The 20,601-nt window shown below is 46.6% G+C and overlaps 1 protein-coding gene across 2 annotated transcripts in view; it reads right to left on the reverse strand.

Annotated features, from left to right (window-relative positions):
• Positions 1-360: 360 nt before the first annotated feature.
• The window catches only part of LOC125946874 (uncharacterized), a 98,129-nt gene continuing 77,888 nt past the window's right edge, over positions 361-20,601 (reverse strand). For both annotated transcript variants that reach the window (XM_049670995.1, XM_049670994.1), the window contains exons 4-5: positions 8,713-8,805; positions 361-635 (exon numbers count right to left, since the gene is read on the reverse strand). In XM_049670995.1, the coding sequence (XP_049526952.1) occupies positions 457-635; positions 8,713-8,805 (272 nt within the window). In that variant the 3' untranslated portion in view covers positions 361-456. The remainder of the gene's footprint in view (positions 636-8,712; positions 8,806-20,601) is intronic.

Here is a 20,601-nt window from a genome sequence, read left to right on the forward strand (position 1 = left end):
GAACGAACCAACTTGTGCCATGGAAGAAGTCTTGAGTACGCCTCTCGTAATGACCATCAGCAACGTGTACCGTGTCCTGGAAAAAGGTCAAGCGCTTCGGAAGACGTCACAATTTGTGAAGTCTTTCACACGTCTAATATTTCCTGAGATTTCTTTATTATGACCCTTCATTCATTGCTCCACCATTGCCATTTTGCAGTGAATAGAGGACAAATAATCCTCCCATACTATTTCGTATTGAACTTCTGGTATACTCTGGCCCTCTCTGAAAAACAGGGTATGACACTTTGTGACAGTTATGAAAGTCATTACCTGTGACACATGCCCATTTCTAGAACTGAAGGACAAATGCAGGCTAAGAAAATGTGAAGCATTCTACACTTTATTGCATCAATGTGCAAATATGTATCGAAACAACCTAATGGAACAAATGAATGATTGTCTGTTGACATTTCTTTAGTTCAATATATCCCGCAGCCGAACTGGAGTTACATCGGAATGCTCTAGAATCGTCTGACATTCCGGTTTATACAGTTGATCCGACTTCGGAGCAACACTCTTGAAGTAATTTTGACAGCCTTTGTCGGGCCCGATGTCAACAGAGGAATTTACCACGCGCAGGTCAAACCAGAAGGCTGCAACAAAAAGAAAATAAACGGTCTAAGAAGGGGTGCAGACGATAGTTCTTACTGTGTGCAAGCATAAGTTAGAAAGAAACAAATCACGGACTAAGTATTTTCATCGGCTGTCGCAAATGTTTCTTTTTCTAGATACGGTTAGATATTGTTACCTAGTATTTTACCCCAAGTATTATTGTGCTCATCTTGGAGGTATAATACAAAACAGACGCGACACTTACAATGGTCTCTTAAATGTGCTCCAACTTTGGCAGCCACATTGCTGTCTATATAATTATACGGCAATGTAGCGGGCGTCGTACAATTTGTAGAAACTCCTCTAGAAATTCTTCAGTCGTCTATTGGTATATAAAACAACCACTGCTGTCAGAGCGTTTCTCCCAAAATTAACCAGACAGACGAGTGCATGTGCGGTTCACCATCACATGGCAATCCATGGTTATTACTATTCAAAATTTGTGCATTCATGTCAACAGTGACGTAGTGCGCTACGTACAGCCAGTAGCTGTACCAAGCTAAGAAAGCTGCAGGCGCGCGGTCACGCGTGATTCAGATGAATCATGAACGTGGTAGTGCTTCTAAGGCGAATATTAGTTCATCCCTACTTTAGACGTTGTAGCATATATATACAGGGTGTTTTTTTTTAGCTGCACCAAATTTTTAAAATTAGAAAAATATATATCTTGTTCACGTTATCTTTACCATTCTAGTGCACCGATTGGCGGCCTCTAGATACAGAGCAATTTCCGCACTTACGTGCGTAATTAGCAAAGTTACGCTAATTAACTTTCTAATTATCAACAATAGGTGACTACAGCAAATGAGTACTTTGGAGCCCGTCCTCGACGCTACCTATCCTAACGATCAAATTTTCAATAGCGGAGTTCATGTGAGAGCTAAGCGACCAATTAATTCCCCCTGGCAGGCTCCTTGAAACCGAAACTGGCCGCAAAAAGAGCGTCGTTGTCGTCGATATCGCCACCCCTCTGACTTTCGTCACGTCTCCGAGGTAGGCGCCGGTCCGGCCCGCGAGCAGCTTGCGTTATCGCCTTGCTATCTGCGGAGTTCGCCGTCGACGCTACAGACTGATATGACGTAATATGACGCCGTGCCTGTAGTATCTAAAAGCCCAAGAAGCGGGGTTCGCGCTACAGCGCAACGTGGCGCCCGACGGAATGACGAAGTAAATTTGGCGGCCCGCTGGCATTGAAACGCCGCAAACAGCAAGGAGATAACGCAAGCTGCTCGTTGAGCCGGACCAGCGGTGACGTCGGAGACGTGACGAAAGGCTGAGGGGCGGCGACATCGACGACACAGACGCTCTTTTTGCGGCCAGTTTCAGTTTCAAGCTGCCTGCCAAGGGGAACTAATTGTTTGCGTAGCTCCCACATGAACTCCGCTATTCAAAATTTGATCGTTGGGCTAGGTAGTGTCGAGGACGAGCCCCAAAGTACTCATTTGCTATAACCATCTATTGTTGATAATTATAAAGTTAATTAGCGTAACTTTGCTAATTACGCACGTATGTGCGGAAATTGCTCTGTATCTAGAGGCCGCCGATACGTACACTCGAATGGTAAACATAATGTGACCAAAATCTACATTTCTCTAAGTTTAAAAATTTGGTGCAGCTAAAAAAAACACCCTGTATATATGAATATATATATATATATATATATATATATATATATATATATATATATATATATATATATATATATATATTCATAATATAAGAAGCCAACAAACAATGACACCAAGGACAACATAGAGGAAATTACTTGTACTTACTGATTGAAATAAAAAATTATAAATAAATGCAAATGAAAATGGATGAAAAAACAACTGGCCGCAGGTGGGGAACGAACCCACGTCTTCGCATTACACGTGAGAGGCTCTCACCATTGAGCTCCCGCGGAGCCGTTTTCCCATCCACTTTCTGGGGTATTTATCTTTTACAACTAGAACTAACCCTGGGAGTGTTAGCCAGTGCCACCACTCACAAACCATAGGACGGATGTGGAACATGCATTTTGCCGGAGGTGTCACGAGCACGTGATCTTTTTGGGTGATGGCAACTGGTCAATAAACCCACATATGCTACCTGAAGGCATCAATGTTGCCGGATTCGAGCCCTCGTTATGTAATGAACGAGAAGAAAGGGAACCGAGGGGCCCAATTTTTATTAATCATATTATAAGAAGCCAACAAACAATGACACCAAGGACAACATAGGGGAAATTACTTGTACTTACTAATCGAAATAAAGAAATGATAAATTAATGGAAATGAAAATAAAAAAATTATGGGGGGGAAGTAATTTCCCGATTAAAACAATCAGAACCATGATTATAAATTATGCGTAGGTGCTTGATTCCTAATCAGTTAAGCCGAGCCAGTGTGACATGGGTGTGGGGCTCGACTACATGAGTAAGTTTCAGAGTGCCAACTGCCACAACAATTATTTAGTCTTCACTGGCACAAATGTGGAAAACTCGAAGAGGTCATCACCCTTTCAGCAGCGTGTCGAGCAGGTAAAAGTAAGCAACCAGAACCCCGGACAATGTTTCTGACGAGCGCGATATGTATGTCGGCCGGTGATGTATACACGACTCCTATGTTGTAGCGTAATCGCTGTAATGAACATGTGTTCTAGAATGTACAGCACTGTTTGCGTGGTGCATGTAATCTAATTAGACAAGGCTTTCTCGCTCTAGAATTGGTGATTGTATTAGAGAGAGATACGTTAAATAAAGGAGCCTCTTACGTCAAGCAATAAAAAACTTTGGAACAGTTGTTGGCCGGTGAAAAAAAACCTCCCTGATGACACCTACAATTAACCCATGGCCATCAGTCCCCAGCGGCTGCAGAGCACCTGACCAAGGCGGCGGTCAGACCTCTTTACAGTTCCATTTATGGAACTTTTCAGTTCCATATATCACTGGCCCTGTCAATAGACGCACGCGGAGCAGCCGTAGGGGCGAGGGAGAGAGTGAGCATCAGCAGCTGAGGCGGAGGGACGCACAGAGGCAGCGCTGCCGGCCTAGCCTCCCTAGCCTCCCAGCAGGACCCAACTCTCGTCTGGCGCTGCTTCCAGCAGGCTTGCTGCGCTAGACTTGCAGCCGGACCCAAGTCTCCTCAGGGGGGAACGCGGCATAAAAGAAGGTCGACTGACGCAAGAGAGATAGCGGGGACTCAACCGGCCGAGAGAGAGAAGGGGCCGTGTGCTCAAAAAGACGCCGACGCTTGAGCCAATGGTGATGAGGATAGTTTTTTTCTTCACACTGACACGATCCTCGGGGACGCCGTCTTTAACAGCTTCGCTCTAAAAAAATAAGGGCAGCTTCACTCTAAGTGGTGCGCAGACTGGGCAAACAGCGAAGACGGTGGCCCTTCCCTGGCTGTGACTTTGCATTCTTTGCTTAACTTGGTTTGACTTGGAAGGTTCTTAGCTTTGTCTTAGCTTTCCGTTGCTTAACTTAGTTTGGCTTGGCTGGTTCTTAGCCAAACTTAGCCGTATGGGAGTATCGGGACGTTACTCGGGGTCGGCGCGCAGTCTTCTAAAGGCCACTTTATAGACCGACGTAGCGTTGACGCGCGAGCGCGCTCGGCACGGAGACGCCACGCCAGCAAAAGATCAGCACTCGATAGGCGTGGCCGACGTACCCGGCTGCAGCCGGCGTCGAGATGCGACATGCTGTGTTTCGCGCCGGCCTCGTCATCCAGAATGGACCGCATCCGCGTCTGATGCGAGGCGTTGCTAAGCAACGCGCGGTGGCGTCATCGCCAGGCGCAGTTATTTGTTCGCATTACGCGGCCTAACCAAAAGCTTAAACAGCTCCGCGTTTAAAAAAAGAAGAGAAAGAAAGAAAGTGTGTGTTAGAGGTTAAAGACAACGATTTACGCCAATAGCGATTGAATCAAGTGTGTAGGAAAGGCTTTCTGTAAAGAGTGTGCGATTTTAGTTTACGAGGCTAACAGTTACGCTAAAGGGACAGACGCAGCACAAGAAGCAGTTCCAGCTGAAATCGTAAACAGGGTCAGTATACGCGGTGTCGTTTCTTGTCTGCTAGCACGGACAGCCTCTCGCCGCAGTACCCGTGAGGAAGGTAAGCCGGCTCCAGTTGATGCCGTGGCGCAGTACTTGATGCCGTGGTGTGGTACCTAGTGAGCTTTGTTATTGTAGCCAGGAGAAAGGGTGGGGAAGGAACGGGGATAACGTGTCGAATAGGTGAAGTCATTGTTCAAAGCACCCGCGCGAGCACACTGCAAGAACGGATTCTTCCAACTAGCCTTCCCGTGGAAAAGAATATCAGATAAATAAACAAATAAATAAACAAATAAATAAATAGAAATGAAGCAGGAATAAAAATAGAGAAAGAAAGTAGAAGCGAAAAAGAAAAAAAATTGTCAGCGAAATAAAATCAATAACAACATTTAAAGAACTAGGTAAGTAGTAAGTCTGCATAGTAAGATCACCGTAAGCATTTATTTGTCTTTGCATGCTGGCCGGATGCACTGTGCTCAGTGAAAGCTGCATGCAGAGCGTGGCGTGAATGCACAAACAAATTATAGCTGCAAAAGTTGTATGGTACGGTAGTTGGTCGTTGAAAAAAAAGATAAGTCATAAGAGGGAGCTGCATTCGCCTTCTAATGATCTTAATGCATTAATGATTAATGCTTAATGCCGGGGCGTTCATATATCCCAGTGCCATTTGGTTAATTTTTTGGATGAATTAAAATTCGCGTTGTTCTTGTTCTCTCGTAGTGCGAAAACAGCTTTCCAGTAATGTAACTTTTATACTATCAAAGCCGTGACATTTTGGTGCAGTATGCAAGGTAGCGAAGGTTCCATAGAAGCCCATACGTCTTGCAATGGCGGCTTGTGGAGGCACGGCTACGCCATCTACATATCGCGGGGCCCACTTCTCGCCGAACAAAAGATCTACATTTTCCATTGGAGGCTTGTTCCGCCTAGTAGTCTACTGCGCCAGCTCACATCACATCTCTATAACATTGCGTGTACTGAGCACACAACAATACATATAAAGCGTAGTAAATGAACATTCGCCAAAACATCGCATCGCAATCTAACATGAATACACCCATCTCTATTTACAGACCTCATTCTATAACGGCACGCTTTACTCTGGTGAGCCGTGAGTGTTTTGCATGAATTCAGAGCAATGGGTTCACACAGATTTTGAACGAAGTAGCACATTCGTGTATCCTTAGTACCAACACATACCTGTTATTTCGGTGTCAAGATAAAGTAAAGATTACAATGAAATGATTCACAAAAACCACACTATAATCTTCACTAACACAGTACGCGTGCCACCAGTAGATTTTCTATGGTTCTGAGGTCATAGCTGAGACACAATATTTAGTGAGAAGGCAGTTCAAAAATAAGTTTAGTGAACAAATATTACAAGGATAACACTATATATATATAGCCTTACTTTTTTTGGCTACCCATTAGAGACTTTTGACGAGATTGTAGTGTTAAATACGGTAATACAATCTCGACATATCTCAGCACGCATCGCCACGAGCAAACTTCAGAAAACCTGCGCAGTTTCGTATTCATAATTCTTCGTGAATGGAGAAAACAGCCTACGACTTCACATTTTCCTATTCTAATGGAATTGTCTGTACTTTTTCAAACGTTTTGGAGACGTATTGGACGCATAATTTTCAACAACTAGTGTTTTGCCCCACGAGATGTAGTCGCACTTCAATCGCGCGACCATAATTGATGTCGCTGCTCTTTGGCTTGGAACCGTATTTCAGCCTCGCCTTCCCGACCATGTTAATTGACCTTGTAGTTAGCTTAGAAAGGGCAACGCCGAGAAATAACTGCTTATGTGCACGATAACTGCTGAGCCGAATCCTTAATGGGGCGTCCGTCTGTTCTTCGCCTTTGACGTTGCATGATACACATTCCAAGAGATAGACGACACTCGATGAATAACAGCTGAGTTCACCTTTAATGAGGTGGTTGAACTTGGAACAGCTTGCTCTCTGCCGAAGATTTCTGCATGTGTTTCCACGCCTTCCATCTCCTTTTCCCGCAAGGACGACATCCGATGCGCGGTGTTCTTTGTGTTTTTGCGTGCATGATGTTCTGTCATGCTTTTGGTCGCCTATACACCACGCGTGGAGAAGTGACAATTGTCGACCGTCGCTCACTTCGTTCAATTACATTAAAATGGCTTTTTAGTATTTTCCTAACTTTTGGAATGTTGCTTGGGAAAGTTATTACCATGTTTTTCTTCCTCTTCTGATTGAAGCATTTGTGTTCTTGTAACAGTTGGTGACGGTTGAGATGTGCCTCTTGCGTGACTGTGTCATGAATGATAGAAGACGGCTAGTGCTCCCTTACAGGTACGTCACTCATGCGCGTAGTGCTTTTGCGGAAGTCGTCCGCGCGGGAGCAGATTCTTTTGAACCTGTGTGCTTGTGAACAAGGAACACTGATTTTACAGTGACGCAAGGTTGACATTTCCGCGGGATTCGTGTATACGCTAGTAACCAGCTTGCCGTCCTTTATTCGAATGTGCACATTGAGGAATTTTGTTTCCGCATGAGCATATGGGTGCGTTAATAGAATGTTCAGATGTGCTTGGTGGAAAGCATCCATGAGTTTGCTAACGTCGTTTTCGGACCCTGTACAAATAATGAAGATGTCATGTAGGTACTGCTTCTAGAGAAATGGTCTGATATCATCTTGGGATACAAAACTGGACGCGATATGGTGCGTGCAAGTGTTAGCGTAGTTTGGTTTCATTCTTGTGGCCATTGCGATGTCTCTTAATTGAAAGAATTGCCGACAGTTACACCCAAACCTCTTTAATTCTAGAACAAGCCTTGTTAAAATTTCGATTACTTTTCGGGTTGGATATTATGTATGGTTATGGATGTGCCATGATTCTACAAGGGCGCATATGCCATGATCATTTGTGATCTACGTGTAAATTGAACTAACATCCAATGTGATGAAAAATGCCCCATCTGGGAGCTTTATGTTAGCGGTTTCCAAAAGAAAGTGATTTCTGTCGTGCAAGTAGGATTGGTGTGTAAGCGGTATGTTTCCTATTGGCGAGTCAACGTAACTGGATATTAGTTCGATAAGTGTTCCCGTGTGAAATATGATAGGCCGGCCAGTGTTGTGCTCCTCGCGTATTTTGGGAATCATGTAGAAACATACCGGCATCGGTTGAACTGCAGCGAGCAAGCTACGGACCTTAAGGTAAATCACGCGCTCCTGAGTGAATTCTTGCAAGGCCGCCATGATTATTTCTTTCTGTTGTGTGGTAAGGTTCGAATAAAGGCACTTGTAAAATTTTTTAGTTTTTTAGTTGTCGGTACCCTTACTCAATGTAGTTCAATTTGCTTAAAACTGGACCATCCTATCTACAACCTCCAACCATGGGCAGTGCTGGGCATTGACGAAGATGCCAATGTACCCCTAATCGCAAATGGAGATAGTAATCTAGTAGACGACGCTAGGAGAGCTTCCCTGAGGAAAAGGATCCTTCACTTTTCACGCTTTCCTGCCAACGCATACGCCATGAGTACCTTATCGTTTTTTTTTTTTTGAAAACGTTTCTCACACTTTCTAAAAACAGTGGCTACAGATTTGTCCGCACCTCATATATCCAAACATACGGATAGACGTAGCAGGAACGCAGCAAAACTATTACATTTTCTAGACCCTCCCATATCCTCGCCCTCAATGCATCCGTTTTCATAAAGATAAATATGCTTCCAGCTATCACTGCGAGAAAAAGCGAGTGTCCATACCGTGAAGTTTTGCAGGCGCAATTCCACGTTTATGTAATTGGATGCAGTAAATGGATAACGAGTCTACGCAAGATCGCCACATGATAAACAGTTTTGTAACCTGTTTTACGAATTTGTACGAGTAGTACCTTGTGCGTGAGTAGCACCTCTGAAATTTCTTTCTATCCTTTACGGATATATTTCTTTCTCGATCATGGTTAACAAACCCTCGCCACACGGTCTGAACAGCAAAGCATTCCCGTCTTCAAAGCATACGTGGCATACATACTTGGAAGGCCCAGTGTTAGTGTCACATTCATCACGGCGCAGGTGTAGTTGTCGTTGGCGTAGATTATGAGCTCATAACCCTCTTTAAGGCCGCCTGTGTATGGGAAAGGACGCAAACAGAAACAATCAAATTTTATATAAGAATACAGCTGAAAATGCCCTAGCAATGCTTCCCGGTTTTATCCCCGTTTTGACAAGCATGACTAATTATGTACCGAGCAGCCACAGTGCCATATCTATCTCAGCAACATCCAAATGCTCTAGAAAACAATATTAGTATCACGTCACCGTAATTATGCACTGTGCGCTTGTCAAGTAAACCAATCAACAGTGAATGTTCCTTGACCATTAGCCAGAATATACTGGCGAGAAACCTGTTGCTCAGAAATCACCGAGAAATCTTTAATTCCCATTCCCCATCCCTATACAGAGTTATACAGAGCTAGCCAGCGGTTATGTGCGCGCCGGCAAAAAACTAAACTTTTTTAATAAAGAGCCTATCTCTCTCGCAGAGAACATATCCTATTGCGCAGTCACCGCTTCAGACAAAAGCCAGCAGCTCGCTCGCTGGAGTCTAGAAAAACTTTCGACTGTGCGGTGTAGAACTTCTTTCTGTGGAACTTGCATCTGCTATATAAAGTGGCCAAAATGAACATACGGAACCAAGTGCTAACCCCCGTATGCTATGTTAAAGTAAATAACCTATGGTAACACAGTGCATAATTCAGTATATAGATATGCATCCTTATCATCTACTATTGCAGATACTTACCACTTGCGAATTTTCGCATCGCTGTTTTGTTCAACTGTCACACTGTTTTTCTGAACGTTGGCGGAACTAATTGCGCACACTAGATTCGATTGAACAGTACGCTTGAACCAAAATGTCTTATTCAGCAAAGGAGTACGCTGAATTCCGAAACAGCGTCTAACCCAATAAGATATTGCGCTAAAAAGAAATGCAGGTAGCACATACTTTTTAAAGCACCCTTGTTGATAGGTGGGAATTTTCGCACACATTTGCGACGCAAGTGCAGAGTTATTTTGTCAATACGTGTATAAAACAACAGCTTTGTCAGCTAAAAATTCACCAATATTTCCAATTACAGAGAGCTTTCAACATAAAAAATTAGGAGAGATATTTGATACTGTACCTGCACAAAACCGAAAGAAAAGCAGCACAAAAAAAACGTACAAGCCTAACGTCGTATTATACCGCGTGTTTCAGCGAACACTTTCAAACTAAAAAAATTGCCTGTGGCAGATAGCACAACTCTAGTCAATGAGTTAGTCTCGAAGAGGCGCTCATTACTTGCACAAAAATTGAAATGTGTAATTGACTAATTGAACAACACTAATTATGTTTCTAACCAATTATATCATGGCAAAGACTGCGGCTACAATATCATACTTATCCTGCGTCACTGACATGAGTGAAATAACTGGAGTGAGTTCACTGAACTCACGCCAGTGGACAACACTCGCGCCGATGACCGAATTGCGTGAGGTAGCGAGTATAAGGGACGATATGCTTATGGTACAAACCACAAAATAACTTTATCGTTCTCATCATCATCATCATCATCTTCATCAGCCATCCTATATCATCCCACCTAGATTGATGCCGCCCTCGACGGCGCTTCCCTTCTCTTGGTATCCATTATGTAATTCTAATGGTCCACCGGTGATCCATCCTACGCATTACATGGCCTGCCCAGCTCCATGTTTTCCGCTCAATGTCAATTATAATATCGGCTATCCCCGTTTGTTCTCTGATCCACACCGCTATCTTCCTGTCTCTTAATGTTAGGCGTAACATTTTTCGTTCCATCGCTCTTTGTGCGGTCCTTCAATTCTTTTCGAGCTTCTTTGTTAACCTTCAAGTATCTTCCCCTTATGTTAGCACCGTTACAATGCAATGATTGTACACTTTTCTTTTCAGTGAAAGTGGTAATCTCCCAGTTAGGATTTGGCAATGCCTGCCGTATGCACTCCAACCGAATTTTATTCTTCTGGAAATTTCTTTCTCATGATCAGGGTCTCCCCTGAGTAATTGACCTAGATAAACGTATTCCTTTACAGACTCTAGAGGCTGACTGGTGATCCTAGATTCTTGTTATCTTGCCAGGCTATTTAACGTTATCTTTGTGTTCTGCAGGGAAATCTTCAACTCCACTATTACACTTTCTCAGTTAAGGTCCTGAATCAATTGCTGTAATTCGTCCACATTGTTGCTGAATAGGATACTGTCATCTGCAAACGGAACGTTGCTGAGATATTCGCCGTTGATCCTCACTCCTAAGCCTTCCCAGTCTAAGAGCTTGAATACATCTTCTAAGCATGCAGTGAATAGCATTGGAGAGATTGTGTCTCCTTGCCTTACTCCTTTCTTGATAGGTAACTTCCTACTTTCCTTGTGGAGAACCAAGGTTGCTGTGGAATCCTTGTAGATATTTGCCAAGGTATTCACATATGTCTCCTGTACTCCTTGATTACGCAATACCTCTATGACTGCTGGTATCTCTACTGAATGAAATGCTTTTTCATAATCTATGAAAGCCATATAGGGATGTTGATTGTACTCCGCAGATTTCCCTATTACCTGATTGATGACATGGATATGATCCATCGTAGAATATCCCTTCCTGAAGCCAGCGTGTTCTCTTGGTTGGCTGAAGTCAACTGTTGCCCTGATTCTATTCAAAAGTGTCTTCGTGAATATTTATACAATGCTGATACCAAGCTAATGGTCTACATACTTCAATTCTTTAACGACTCCCTTCTTATCGATGAGTCTAATGTTGGCGTCCTTCCAGCTTTCTGGTAGTCGTGAGGGATTGCGTATAAAGGGCCGCAAGCTTTTGGAGCAAGAGATATTCTCCATATTTTATTAAATCGACAGTTATTACATCTTCTCCAGCATCTTTTCACCTGGTCATGTATTTCAAAGCCTTTCTAACTTAATCGCTAGTTATAGAAAGAGCATCTGTATCCTCTTCGTCACTATACTTCGAATGAAAGTAGCTTGGCTGCTCTGGGGACTGTACAGGTCAGTATCGAATTCTTGCGCTGCTTTTACTATGTCATCGAAAATGCTGATGATATTACCCTGCTTACCTTTCAGTGCATACATTTTGCCTTGTCCTATGCCAAGTTTTCTTCTCACTGATTTCATGCTGCGTCCATAATTTACTGCTTCCTCAATCTTTTCCACGTTATAATTTCGGATATCCCTTACTTTCTTCTTGTTGATCAGTTTCGACAGTTCAGTGAATTCTGTCTTATCTCTCGAGTTTGACACTTTCATGTGTTGCCGTTTCTTTATTAGGTGCTTGGTTACTTGCGAGAGCTTACCTACTGGTTGCCTTGGTGCCTCACCTCCCACTTCAATTGCTGCTTCTGAGATCAGCCTAGTTACCGTTTCATTTATTACTTCTATGTTGTTTTCATCTTCCGGTTCTAAAGCTGCATATTTATTTACGAGCCCCAGCCTGAATTGGTCTGCTTTTACCCTTACTGCGTCGAGGTTGGCCTGTTTCTTCTTGACTAATTTTATTCTTTCTGTCTTCAATTTGGGAAAAATCCTAGACTTCACTAACCTATGGTCACTGCACTTTACCCTACGTAACACATAATGAAATTAGAGTGTATTTATGTTACTCTTCTAATCTTATTTCCCTGTGGCAGCCCTATTGCCATCTCCTCTAAGATAACGCAAAGCAAGGCTCACGCTGAAGAAATAGACGCGCCCAGGAAGACGTGGCAGAAGCCGTTGAACTGTCTATCCTGGGAGCCCATACTAGAGCACTGCACGGGCTCGGGCTTACCCGAAAGCCCGGGCCGGGTAGGGCAGTTTTGTCATGGGCTCCGGTCGGGCTCGGGCACGGCATGTGCTTTTTGACCCAAGCCCGGGCCGGGCTTGGGTATTTTGACGCGGACCCGGGCTGGGCTCGGACTTTCTGGTGGTGTGCATGTAACGTGCAGCGAGTTACCCTCGCGCGTCTCGACCCTGAAAAACCTGTTGCCCCGGCGCAGCTGGAAGCTAGCTGTGCTACTCCTGTGTACTTCCTTTTTCTTCTTCCTTCGTATTTTGCGCTGTTTGAACAAAATTTAAAATTCCAAAAAGACCGAAGTCTCCTCAAACCAAAAATTACCACTGTATTCCTTACCTAAATCAATGCAAATAATGCTTTCAGCGCGGTGCAAGCGCGTTCACGACTTGCTTATTCTTCAAAGGCGAATTGGTAAAACGATGACTGGTAAGATAAGATAATTCGTCACGCGGCTGAAATATGTCACTGCGTCCATCCATGATTGCACGCAAGTTCTCAACCGGCCGCCTAGAGGCTAGCAGCAGCGCATTACGCTGCACCATGGAGGAACCGGAAGCTTTCTTTCTCCATTTACTACATCCATGCGCTGCGCTCACGACCGGTCGTGGCTGCGCGTCGGCTATTGACCCTTTTCGCGGAGCAGGTTGTTTTAGAAAAACGAGATGGCGGTCACGGTGGCGCGCCATACGCCTCCTCAGCGACCGCGCACTAATACGAAACCATTACCGCTTCTACCTTGCTTCTGTGCGATCAGCTGTCGGACATGCAACTGAGTTTTCGCTAACGCACTATGCTACGCTCATGCTAGATTGAATCATGTGGATTGAAGACGTGTGCAGTAGTCGGTTTCAAAAATAGTGACTGGCATGTTAAGGAATGGAATGAATCTGTGTGGCCAAGTTCGCGAACCGCTCCTGCAACTTTCCTAACGCGTTACCGGCACTTCCGAGATGTACGGCTTTCCCCGAGGGTACAGAAATTTGCTCATCCGCCAGCCATGTATCGCTAACGTACAAAGAAAGGGCTTCATCCCCAGAACGTCGGCAAGAGTGAGTACCACTAGTTAAACAATGACAAAGGGAGTAGCACCGCTTCCTGTCGCAGTATGTTTCGCGCACGTTATCTGTACACATCTGTCCCAAATGGTAAGAAAACTTACGCCCACTCTATCGCCGACGTATCAAGAATAAGTGAATGGGCGCACAGTTGAATATAAGCGCACTGTATACGCACAATAAATTATGGACTACAGCGATAGCGCACAAATTAATGGTCGAAGCTGAATGTTTCGTGACGCTCCACAAGAGTAAGCGAGTTTCTAGCTGTAATATATATATTTTATACAAGGTATTACACTGTACAAAAGAGCTACGTTTCAAGCCTTGTGCGCAGGAAGAAGAAATCTATCGGAACTGAGCCCACCCGTGAGCGATTAGGCAGAAAATAGTCAGATAGTGGCCGCACCAAGGAACTTCACTGAGTCAGAACTCACAAGCCACTGCTTCAAAATATTTGCCGAATAAAGAACAAATAGCAAAGCACACTAATCCTGACTGATTTCATGAGCGGAATGTTTGGATAGCTTAGAATACATATTTAGCCGCGCTTTTAGAACAAGCACCATATACGCTGCTTGCGCCGTTTGGACATAGCTTAATCAGCTCTGAAAGCGCTTTTGCATGTTCCCTGATGCTGTGATCAAAGCTTCGTGTCGTCCACCGAGTCACCGTCTACGATATCTCCGAAAACAAAGGTTTTATAAGTCGCGCCGGCGTCATACACTTCAATTGTAAACAAGGAGGCAACGGAGGCAGCTGGGGGAAGCAATGGACGCGTCACCACGTGATCAAACATGGCAGCGCCCACGGGATAGCCGCGAAAAGGGTCAATAGTGTACTAGAATACTGTTGAGTGGGACGAACGGCTGGGGCGGCGCATGCTTTGCAGTGAGGCGCCCGACGTGGAAAAATACTTGGTGGCGCTGCGAAAGAAGTGGATTGGCCGCATCAAGGTCGCGCCGTTGGAAACTGCTGGCGATACTGCTCGGCAGGGTCATTCGTACTACTTCACGCGCTGGTATTTGCGTTCAGACCACTGGAATGGTGTCCATAATTGTATATGACATGTGTTTATGCCTTAAGAATAAATTCCTTTCATTCTCTTCTTTATTTTATTTTTTTGATGCCGCTCGGTGATCTTTATCGGTCTCCGGCAGGGTTCGGGCCGGTTTCGAGCCGGGCTCGGGCCGGGCTCGGGCCTAAGGTAAAGGGGTGGCGGGCCGGGCGGGTAACGTAGATTATTTCCGGGCCCCGGGCCGACCCGGGTCTCCTCATAAATTTTTTGGTCGGGCTCGGGCGGGCCGCCCAACGTAAAAACGGGCCCGGGCCAGGCCCGGGCTGAAAAAATCGGCCCGTGCAGTGCTCTAGCCTATACCCAGCTACAGAACATTGTAACAGGGACGCACCCTGCGACGATCACTTTCGGTGATAATATGACCTCAGCCACCAGCCGCACGCTCATAGGCTCATTGATCCAACGTGGTTGAGCTGATTGGCTGGTTGAACATACGTCATGCGAAGGCGATAGTATCGCCGAAAGCGATCGTCCTATAATACGTCTCCTGCTCGTCTGCCCAATGGCAACCTCACCCGTCGGCAGCGTGGGGCTCCTGCCTGACGACCCTTTGCTGTGCTGCATGCTCAAACTACCGCTGTTTTCAGAGTTCTGACCGATACGTCCGACAACCTAGTCTTTAAAGCCGGAGGCAGGATTTTACCTCAGTGGCACTACGTCGTACTAAAATCGGTAACACCACCGTAGCTGATAATTCCTCCTGATAAGTTCTGTGATGTTCTGTGTCCTGGTATCAATACTTATGACAAGTTCCTAGCCTTCTTGCCAGCCCTGCTTGTACTGACAATGCCACTTCCCAAGCTCGCTGACCTGAAGCTAAGACGCTACGCAATCTCTCGCCCCCTCCCCCCCCCTCTCCTAAAAATAGAATCGCTCAAGCTTGGCCACTCCGGGAAAACACTACTACAGCATCTCCACGACAGTTTTCGGCACATGCTTAATCAAAAGTCACTCCTGACTTCACGTGTCCTACAGGTGGAGCTGTAATCCGCTTTCCTTCGTAGCTGCTTTCGATGTGTAATCATGGCCTGTGTTGAAGTCAGAACAGCGGCTACTGCCAGTTCTATATAAAACACGATGACATTGCAGGCGCGCAGAACATTTCCAACAGTGTCCTTGGTCTCTCATAGCCTGCCACTCCATGCGACATTTCTCGTACCTTAATCCATGTACATCTAATTTCGCTTGTGTTAAGAACATTCTTTCCCTACACAGCGTCTCCACTCCGTGAAACGAAGACATCCTAAGCTAAACATTGCCTGTTCTGTAATAGGCTACTTGCTGTGTTTATCTAAATCGAGAAGGGGGCTAACAGATGTAGTAGCTCATCATAATCATCATCATCATGTATAAAAGTTTCAAACAGGGATAAGGGGCCTCAGAAAGGCTGGCATCCTTTCTGAGTGAGGCACCATATCCATGTTTAAAGCTCTTTACATCTCTCGTTATAGGCACTCTTGATAGCTCAGCAATTGACGCGCCACTTTTTAACACGAAAGTGTTTTATGCCGGGGTCCACCAAGACTTCACTGACGTATTTCCGTCACGGAAATACGTCAGTGAAGTGAAGAAACATTTTCCGTCACGGAAAATGTTTCTATGACGTATTTCCGTCACGGAAATACGTCATAGAACATAATACAAAGAAAGAAACCAGAAGAAAAAGTTCCACAAACATGCAAAATTTGGAAATCGAACCCACGACCTCTCGGTCCGCGACGATAGATCGCCGAGCGTTTAACCCATTGCGCCACAAACGCATTTGCAGAGAGCTACACAGACGCGCCTTATATATCTAACACTCCTCCGTGTACCCGCGCTCTTGCTCGGGGCGGTGCCGCCGCCTACGAGCAGAAAAGAGAAGTACTGCATTATGACACTAACGCGCACCGACAGTGAACGCTTCGGTGGTCTCAGCACTAAGACGCCTCGATGCCAGCATTCGAAGGGACGCTGGCATCAAGAATAAGCTCCCTGTATCAAGAAGCACTACCAACGCCACCTAGGTGGCGTTCACCGTACTCAGCACAGCGGAGCGTGGCCTCCGAAATTAGCTCTGAAAATGTTTCTGAAGTTGATCGCGGAGGCTGCAATTACGACGCGCTGTACTTTTTTTTAACGGCGAGTCTGTTTAAGCTATCCGTAAAACCGTGCTGATCGACCGAAAAAACATCACTGAGTGATGAGTCACCTGGGTTGCCTAGCAACAACCTCGCGGAGCGGCGTGTGCTTCGCCTCCTTTCCGTGCCGTGCACATGTTGCCTTGACATGGGACGTTAAGGAGAGGGAAGGAGAGCATGCGCGCGGTACGCGCTATGCTCGGGGAAGAGAAAGAGAAAATGAGAGCGAGAGAGAGAGAAAAAAAAACCGCCCTAGCACTTTGTACAGATGGTTAACCAGCGAAGCTGAAACGGGCGACCCCGGTGTTTAGCAGTTGATTAATCTAGAGCACTGCACGGGCCGATTTCTGCGGCCCGGGCCAGGCCCGGGCCCGTTTTTACATTGGGCGGCCCGCCCGAGCCCGATCAAAACTTTTATGGCAAGACCCGGGCCCGGCCCGGGCCCGGAAATAATCTACGGTACCCGCCCGGCCCGGCCCGCCACCCCTTTACCTTAAGCCCGAGCTCGGCCCGAGCCCGACTCGAAACCGGCCCCAACCCGCCCCGAGATCGAAAAATACATGTTTTTCAGAGTTGATAAGCCCGAGAATAACTCGCAGAAAGCCCGAGCCCGGCCCGGGCCCGCGTCAAAAAAACCCGAGCCGGGCCCGGGTCAAAAAGCACACGCCGTGCCCGAGCCCGGCCCGAGCCCGTGAAAAAACTCCTCTACCCGGCCCGGCCCGGCCCACGGGCCGGGCCGGGCCCGGGCTTTCGGGTAAGCCCGAGCCCGTGCAGTGCTCTAGATTAATCCCGACGCTGTATTGAAGCGTTTCGCAATTATTGCTTACATGTTTGAGTTTCTAGTGGAACGCAAGCGCCAATGGCGGGCGGATGCTGCTAATCACGACGCCGAGCTAACTCGAGATATCGAACGCATGCGACAACGGCGAGCCGAGGAGGTGGCGTTGCGGGCAGAGCAGCGTCAATGTGGCAATGGCGGGAACGCGTTCGCCGGGGCCAACGCCGGCTTTCGGCGGGAGTTTCTCGAGCGGCACTTTGGCTTCGGCTGCGACGAAACGTCCACCTTGAAATCGCGAAGCGGAACGCAAGCGCCAATGGCGGGCGAATGCTGATAACCTTGACGTCGGGCTAACTCGAGATACCGAACACATGCGACCACGGCGAGTCGAGAAGGAGGCGTTGAGGGCAAAGCAGCGTCAACGTGGCAAGGGCGGGAACGCGTTCGCTAACAACGTCACTAACGGTGCTTGGGTACGACGTAGAGAACGATGTAACTGACGGCGCAGCCAATGGAGACGTTTAGCGATACATAGGACGAACTATTTTTCGTTTTGCCTAGCCATTCACAGCGTTCTCTGTAATTGGCCGCATATCTGCTTGCTTCGCTTCCCACCCCTCATGCTCTTCCCCTCCCCTCTGACTCCTCCCATGATGGATGCATAGACAGACAGACAAAGAACTTTATTAAATAGGTCCTGAGAAACCCTGCCCTAGGGCAGAGCTGCGGGCCACTCCCACGTGGGGACGCATAGGCCGAGCATAACCGCCGCATCGTGGGCTCTCTGGACAGCCCAAGTTTGTCGTGACAGTTCTGAGCTCTGAATGGCAGAGCTCCATTCTTCTTCCGTGATGCGATTGGGCCCCTGTAATGAGGGGCATCGCCAGAGCATGTGTTCTAGATTGCTAAAAGCCGCACAGTCGGGGAAAGTAGAGCTAAAAGCCTCTGGAGTGATCGAATGAAAAAGGGCCAGGTTGGGATAGGACTTAGTCTGAAGCATGCGTAAAGTAGACGACAGAGGTCTAGCCAGTTTTCTATGAGGTGGAGGATAAGTCCTCCTACCCAGGTGATAGTGCTTAGTGATTTCGTTGAAAGTAATAAGAGTGTCCCGAAACTCGAGAACCCCGGCCTCTGAGCTCGCCCCTGCTCCCGCGCGGTGGGTTAGTGCGCGCGCTTGGGAGTGGGCGAGGTCATTGAGATTGGGCAAGGAGTCAAGCTGGGGGCTGCGGTGCGCCGGAAACCACGTGATGGTGTGCGTAGAGATTATCTTGTTCTTGAGAATCTTGTGAGCCTCCTCAGCAATGGACCCTGAAGCGAAAGCCCTGACTGCCGATCTCGAATCAGTGAAGATTTGTGTTTTGCTGCTGTCTAGGAGTGCCATAGCAATTGCGACCTGCTCCGCTCTGGATGGAGTTGAGCACGTCAGGGAAGCTGCATTCACTATCTGTCCGTTTTGACCAACGATGGCAGTGGCGAAATTAGACGACTGTCCCTATTGGGCTGCGTCTACAAAACATGCCGAGTGGGGATCGTCTTTGATACTCTTGAGGAGAGCGAGGGCTCTTGCCCTGCGTCTGCCTACGTTGTGTTGAGGATCAACATTACGGGGAAACGGTGCGACTCGTATATTATTCGTTTGATCTTCTGAGATTTGATATTTCCGTTCTTCAATGAGTATAGGGTTGATCCCAAGAACCACCAGGATCTTCTTTCCAGCCGGGGTGCAGGATAGACGGGCCAGTTGGGCCGACTCCTGGGCCTCAATTATCTCGTCTAAAGTGTTATGCACTCCTAGTTGCATAACGAGGTCCGTGCTCGCCCGTAACGGAATGCCTAGTACTCCTTTGATACTCTTTCTGATGAGCGTGTAAGTTTTTTTCTTTTCGGAGTTATACCAATTGTGCATGGCTGCCACATAAACTATGTGGCAGCCACTCATGAGGAAGGCGTGGAATATTCTGAGGAGGTTTTCTTCATGAAGGCATCCACGCCTATTCGACACTCTGTTGATGAGCCTGATCATGTTCTCGGTTTTGGCTGTGAGCTTGTTGAGCGTCGTATTGTTACTGCCATTGGATTCGATGAACATGCCCAGGACCCGAATGGTGTCTACTCTGGGGATGGTACAGCCGCTTTTAGAGTAGAGTTTTATGTCTATTTCAGACAACGGTTTCCAGCCTCCACGTTTGGGACCTCTCCTGACTGGCCTGTAGAGGAGGAGCTCAGACTTGCTCGGGAACCATCTAAGCCCCGTACTTTCCAGGTACATCTCTGTTTTATCTACAGCCTCCTGTAAGCCTAATTAAACATCTCCTTCGCTTCCTCCGGTGCACCAGATTGTTATGTCATCGGCGTAGAGCGTGTGATTGATCCCTTCTATGTTGGACAATAAGGTTAGGAAATTCGCAGGCGCAAGTTGGAATACGCTAGCGCAAGACAGGGGTAATTGGAGATCGCAGGGAGAGGCCTTCGTCCTTCAGTGGACATAAATATAGGCTGCTGCTGCTGCTGCTGATGATGATGATGATGATGATGATGTTGGACAGCCTTTCCGATAGTTTCTTCATGGCAATGTTAAAAAGTAGCGGTGAGACTACCGCTCCTTCTGGCGTGCCTCTGGGGCCCAAACTGAAATTGTCAGACTGGAGGTCACCAATTTTGAGCGTGGCCTTGCGATCCCTGAGGAATGAGCTTATGTATCTGTGGAAGGCTTCTCCCAAATTGAGCTTTGAGATGGAGTTCAGAATGTGCGTATGGGAGACATTGTCAAACGCCTTCTCCAGGTCTAGGCCTAAGATGCCTCATATCTCTTGTGGTATTGTCAATGATTTGACACTTGATAAGCTTCATCACGTCCTGCGGTGAAAAAGCCGGACGAAAGCCGATCATGTTGTAGGGAAACAATCCTTGTTGCTCGATGTGCTTGGAGATGCGGTTGTTTATGACATGTTCCGCCACCTTTTCCCCGCAGGACGTAAGCGAAATGGGCCTGAGGTTTGTGAGACTCGGGGGTCTTCCAGGCTTTG

The sequence above is a fragment of the Dermacentor silvarum genome, chromosome 7 (assembly GCF_013339745.2).
Source record: "Dermacentor silvarum isolate Dsil-2018 chromosome 7, BIME_Dsil_1.4, whole genome shotgun sequence".
NCBI classification, from domain to species: domain Eukaryota; kingdom Metazoa; phylum Arthropoda; class Arachnida; order Ixodida; family Ixodidae; genus Dermacentor; species Dermacentor silvarum.